The following is a 6,246-nucleotide window of genomic DNA, read 5'->3' on the forward strand; positions in this document are numbered from 1 at the left end:
CATAATAAAAAATATGTTTTCTGAGTCGAAACTCTATTTTCTGCTGAAAATGATATATGTCCTTGCTTAATTTTTACACCATACTGCATCAATATTTTTCTCATTTCCTACAAAACAAGCAAGGAGATGCTGCATTCCTGTAATGGGAAGAACAGGAAGAACAGGAAACCCTCCTGTTATTCCGATTTAGGAGTGTTCACACGTTATTCCGAAATAAATAGCCTATGACTTGCCCCAAACTGCATGTGATTATCATAAAGTGGGCATGTCTGTAAAGGCGAGACTGGTGGGTACCCATAGAACCCAATTTCATTCACATATCTTGAGGTCAGAGGTCATGGGACCCCTATAAAAAATTTTAGAGCGTGCAGCGAACTGAATATTTAAGGATTTATGATTTTTTTTTTTAAAGATCAACTTGTATTGATCATTCAGTAAAACAGATGCTTAATTCTGTAAACCAGAGACACAAACTGGATTTAAGTTGTGGTGCTTGAGTGAGACAAAGCCAACTGGGATAGCAGTATAAAGCAATGCAAGGGATATTGACCCTGCTCAAACATCATCATATCGTTATATAACATAGCCTGACCGATTACTGGATGGTAAAAATAAACTAGTCAGTGCTCTCTGGAGGACACACTATATAATGGAGACACTGTTTTTAAACATATCTTTGGCATTTCTTTACTGACATTACTTGTTACTTATCAGCTGACATACCATTTATCGGTCAGGCTCTTATTATATAAGATGATGAATTATATCAAAATAAAAACATAGACTTCATATTATGTCCTAAGCCACACTGTCATGCCTGTATTCTACATGCAGTAGTGAGAACTGTAGACATTGTGGACATTATTATAACAGTGATGAAGGGAAAAAAACAACATTTAAAACTAAACTTTTAAACTAAACATCTTTTATCACTACCTCTCTCCGTTAGACAAAGATGGTGGGTGTTGCTGGAGGATGTGGAGGTGTGGGGGAGCCGCCTTCAGACGGAGTGTGTCCCAGCAGCAGCTCCTTCTCCCGGGGACGACACGGCCCGCTCATGTGCTGGCTGTGAGAGTGGTAGAGCCGCAGGAAAGCCAGGATGGACTGAGCCAGCCACAGAGCCGTCACACCCCACAGAGACGCCTGAAGAAGCAACGAGGTGTGATTAATTAAGATTACAGTCACACTTATGTAATGAAAACATCGAGGCTACGAATGCTGGCGAGTGTAGGCTGCCAAGAGCTCCAGTTTTTTTCCCTGGTTTGGAAAAACTAAAGAGCTAATCAGAGCTTCGTAGAAAGGGCTTAAGAATAGGCATGTTATCTTTCTTTGAGAGAGCCAGAAAGATAGCAACATCCATGGAAAAAAACAGAAATAGTGTCACAATAACCAGTGTGGATGAGGTTGACACAGGCTGTTGTAGGTCGACGTACAGAGATAATAACTTTTATTTTGAAATATTTCTTTGATCGCCATGAAAAACCTTTAAGGCCCTGACACACCAAGCCGACAGTCGGCCATCAGACAGTTCGGGGCCGTCAGTGAGCGTCTGTCGGCCTAGTTTTTGCAGTGTGTCATGCACCGTCTGCTCTAGTTTGCCCGTGTCAGAGTTTTTTTTTGCCGAATCAGCAAGTTGAATCAGCGGCAGAGCCCTGTCGGTGCGAGAAATCACTCTGTTGGCAAGCCAACGAGTAGAGTCAAGAGTAAAAACACAGAAGACTCTTCTAATTTTTCATCTTCATCTCATCCGATCATTCCAATACACGGATATTTTCTCAGCGACATGGCCATCTGGAATGAAGCTAAGTGGTGAGCGAGGGTGGAGTGAAAATAGTCGGCAAAAGCTGCTTTGTTTCATACGTACGTATCATAACAACGGCTTGTATATCCACTGTCCTCGGTCTTCCGGTTTCCCTTTATAGATAACAAATACAAACTACCGCTACCTGCTGGTAGGGAGAGTTATTTCCTTTCACGCAGGCACAGAACACACGTTGTAACTGGCCGTCGGCTGTAGTCTTTGCGGTGTGTTCAAATGCAACTCGCTAAAACAAAGGCGACGTGAGGCAACGCAACAGGTGGCCTTCGTCGCTGCTAGTTCTCTGATGTTGGTTTGGTGTGTCCCCAGCTAAAGTTAAATTTTCCTGGCAACCATTAAAACAGCTTCTGCGTCGACTGAAAATGACTTTGGGAAGCGAATAATACATTCTAGCAGCCTTATTCTCAACTTCAAAAAAGGGGACCTTATCAGTCAATATTGATGTACTGTATATGGATGTGCTTTTATACTATTCATAGGTTAAACAACAGCCTTTCATAAGGGGAGCTTTTTATCCAACAAACAAGACGAATGCAAAAACAGAAATATGAAAGCACATTGATTCTGTGCTAATTCTTATTGACTGTTTGCTGCCTTTTTATGTTATTTACAATTGCTTCTAGTAAAAATCTTCAAAGGCCAACTCCTGTCTTCACCCTTTATTGGAAATGTGTTTGGCACACATAGCATCAGCTGTGCACCTACACACATAGTGAAGGCAGAAGATCTCTTGAATGCTAGCAAAATACTAATGCAGTGTGCAGTAGTAGATACCAGTGTAGCACAGAATATCCCAATATCATGTCAATTTAGAACTACAAATAAAAGAAAACCTCTGTGGGAAAAGACATTGTCTGGTCGATGTTTGGTCGACTTTAGCCATCTATTGTACACAATGTGTGTGTTTATTTGTGAGCACTCGTACCTGTGCCAGACTGAGCTCTGTGTAGAAAGAGGAGGTGTTCACATCCAGGTAAAGTGGAACCGACTCAGACTCTGCACAGCTGAACACAAACAAACATGAAGGGATGAGAAACAATCTCCAACCACACTCACAGACTTTTTACTGTTTTTGTTTTGATTTGTTTGGTTTTGATATCAGTATGTTCAGGACAGGACAGTCTTCTAGTTTTGCTAGGACTGGTCCACCATCAGACAATATGTACCTGTAAGGCTGTTTGTCGTGATCAGTCACGGTGTCACACCAGGAGACGAATCCCAGAGACAAGATGACACTTGCCCCTCCGGACAGGAAGAGCACACACACACTCAGCAGCACCGTCAGGAAGGATGAAAACAGGGTGCTGAGCAGAAACACACGTACAGACAGCCTTCAGACATATTGATATAAACATAGAATAGAAGCTAGAGCTAAAATGATCAGTCAGTTAATTGATCGGTCGATCGCCATAAACTTAACTGGCATCTATTTTGATAATTGAATAATCATTTACTCCATTTTTCAGGCAAAAAGGCCACAAATTATCCGGTTCCTGCTTCTCAAATGTGATGATTTGCTGCTTTTCTTTGACATATCTTCTCGTGAAGTGAAAATCTTTTGGTTTTTGACTGTTGGTCAGATAAAACAAGGTATCTGAAGACAGCATCTTGGGTTGTAAGAAATATTAATGTGCAGTTTATCACAATTTATTTCCATGTCATAGACAAAACGATTAATAATTGGAGCTCTAATACCCACTTAAACTGTGACGAAGAAATAACTATAATTAGTATTTCCAGCTTCTTTGTTTGCATGCCTGCAATACTCTTTCACACTAGACTACTTTGGGCATATAAACATATGTATTTATGCATATGTTTATATGCATATGTTTTTTGCACTGTGCTACTCACTCATCATGTATTACAGTAGTAGTAGTAGTAACAGTAGTAATCAGGTCAGTAGGCTACTGCAGTAGTAGTAGTAGTAACTGTAGTAATGAAGTTAGTACTGCAGTACTCTGTGTGCTACTCACTCATCATGTACAGTAGTAGTAACTGTAGTAATACTACTACTGCAGTACTCTGTGTGTAGTATTCACTCATCATGTACAGTAGTAGTAGTAGTAAGTGTAGTAATACTACTACTACTGCAGTACTCTGTGTGCTACTCACTCATCAAGTACTGCAGTAGTAGTAGTAGTAGTAGTAGTACAGTAGTGTGTAGTAGTACTGCAGTACTCTGTGATGAACTCACTCATCATGTACTGCTGCAGTAGTAGTACCTGTAGTACTACTACTACTACTACTACTGCAGTACTCCTTGTGCTACTCACTCATCATGTACTGCAGTAGTAGTAGCTGTAGTAATACTACTGCAGTACTCTCTCTGTGTGGTACTCACTCATCATGTACTGCAGTAGTAGCAGTAGTAACAGTAGTAATGAGGTCAGTAGTTGCAGTACTCTCTGGGTATGGTCGCTTTACTCACTCATCATGTACTGCAGTAGTAGTAGTAGTAGTAGTAGTAATGAGGTCAGTAGTCGCTATACTCACTCATCATGTACTGCAGTAGTAGTAGTAGTAGTAGTAGTAACAGTAGTAATGAGGTCAGTAGTTGCTATACTCACTCATCATGTACTGTAGTAGTAGTAGTAGTAGTAGTAGTAGTAACAGTAGTAATGAGGTCAGTAGTTGCAGTACTCTCTGGGTATGGTCGCTATACTCACTCATCATGTACTGCAGTAGTAGTAGTAGTAGTAGTAGTTACAGTAGTAATGGGGTCAGTAGTTGCAGTACTCTCTGGGTATGGTCGCTATACTCACTCATCATGTACTGCAGTAGTAGTAGTAGTAGTAGTAGTAGTAGTTACAGTAGTAATGGGGTCAGTAGTTGCAGTACTCTCTGGGTATGGTCGCTATACTCACTCATCATGTACTGCAGTAGTAGTAGTAGTAGTAGTAGTTACAGTAGTAATGGGGTCAGTAGTTGCAGTACTCTCTGGGTATGGTCGCTATACTCACTCATCATGTACTGCAGTAGTAGTAGCTGTAGTAATACTACTGCAGTACTCTCTCTGTGTGGTACTCACTCATCATGTACTGCAGTAGTAGCAGTAGTAACAGTAGTAACAGTAGTAATGAGGTCAGTAGTTGCAGTACTCTCTGGGTATGGTCGCTTTACTCACTCATCATGTACTGCAGTAGTAGCAGTAGTAACAGTAGTAATGAGGTCAGTAGTTGCAGTACTCTCTGGGTATGGTCGCTTTACTCACTCATCATGTACTGCAGTAGTAGTAGTAGTAGTAGTAGTAGTAATGAGGTCAGTAGTCGCTATACTCACTCATCATGTACTGTAGTAGTAGTAGTAGTTACAGTAGTAATGGGGTCAGTAGTTGCAGTACTCTCTGGGTATGGTCGCTATACTCACTCATCATGTACTGCAGTAGTAGTAGTAGTAGTAGTAGTAGTAGTAACAGTAGTAATGGGGTCAGTAGTTGCAGTACTCTCTGGGTATGGTACTCACTCATCATGTACTGTAGTAGTAGTAGTAGTAGTAGTAGTAGTAACAGTAGTAATGGGGTCAGTAGTTGCAGTACTCTCTGGGTATGGTCGCTATACTCACTCATCATGTCGTCCGTGCAGATAGAAGAGGCTCCTCCAGCCCTGCGCTGCTCCGTACAGCACCGTGAAGATACCGACGAATGTGGCGAACTGGCAGGCTGCCGGCGGGCCCCACTGCTGAACCACCAGGTGAGACACGTCTCCCGGCAGCTCCTCCCGGTCCTCCGTCCTCCAGTAGCCGGAGGAGAAGAGAGCGCAGCGGCCTTTGAAGGCGGATCCGTTGAGAGCCATGGGGACCACCACCAGCAGGCCCAACACCACACTCAGGCCGTGAGCCGCACAGTGGGCCAGCAGCAGCCGCCGGTCCAGCTCCATGGTACCAGTCAGACTAGAAGAACACACGGTGAAAGTGTACAATAGTAATATAGATTAATAACAGCACATCTCTTGTTTGTTTTCCTTGTAACGGTTCACCGTGGTGGTATTTAAACAGATCAGGGCGGAGACCGTTACACAACCCGCCCCTTCAGAGAGAGGAGCTCTCACTCCGCCGGAAAAACAGAGAACATGATTGCTGTATAAAAAATACTTCCATGTATGTTTTTTTATGTATTTCATTGTTTTTATTGGATTGTTTTCCACTGTTTGGTTAGGTTTTTCCTGCACATTTTGTGTACATCTTCTTCTTGTTTAACTTTTGTTGTATTTTTTAAATTATTTTAGTTTAGATTTTTCTTCCTTTTTTGTCATGGGGGGGTCTGGGGTCTGGGTCTGGGGTCTGGGTATCATCGGATAATCCGTTTTTCCTTTTGAATTCAGAAAGGAAAAAACGTTTTTTTATTTTTTCATTTTAAACCAAAAACCAGAAAACGGCCGTTTTCTGGTTTTTTGGTTTCTGAATCCAAAAATGAAAAACGAACCCAA

General features: G+C 41.8%; 1 protein-coding gene across 1 annotated transcript; it reads right to left on the reverse strand.

The window, feature by feature from the left end:
• Positions 1-335: 335 nt before the first annotated feature.
• zgc:153018 (uncharacterized protein LOC767701 homolog) lies at positions 336-5,969 on the reverse strand. The gene is made up of 4 exons (XM_037780061.1): positions 5,384-5,969; positions 2,986-3,123; positions 2,745-2,823; positions 336-1,143 (listed from the first exon to the last, which is right to left on the reverse strand). Exons 1-4 carry the CDS (start codon positions 5,695-5,697, stop codon positions 946-948), a joined length of 729 nt encoding a protein of 242 aa, XP_037635989.1. The 5' UTR covers positions 5,698-5,969; the 3' UTR covers positions 336-945.
• Between the last annotated feature and the right edge of the window lie 277 nt (positions 5,970-6,246).

The sequence above is a fragment of the Sebastes umbrosus genome, chromosome 9 (genome assembly GCF_015220745.1).
Source record: "Sebastes umbrosus isolate fSebUmb1 chromosome 9, fSebUmb1.pri, whole genome shotgun sequence".
NCBI classification, from domain to species: domain Eukaryota; kingdom Metazoa; phylum Chordata; class Actinopteri; order Perciformes; family Sebastidae; genus Sebastes; species Sebastes umbrosus.

Coding starts and splice junctions, on each gene's coding strand:
- zgc:153018 (XM_037780061.1), bottom strand. CDS start 5,697: ATGGAGCTGGACCGGCGGCTGCTGCTGGCCCACTGTGCGGCTCACGGC. Junction 2,824..2,985: donor CACGACAAACAGCCTTACAG/GTACATATTGTC, acceptor GTTTGTGTTCAG/CTGTGCAGAGTCTGAGTCGG. Junction 1,144..2,744: donor CAGAGCTCAGTCTGGCACAG/GTACGAGTGCTC, acceptor TTGCTTCTTCAG/GCGTCTCTGTGGGGTGTGAC.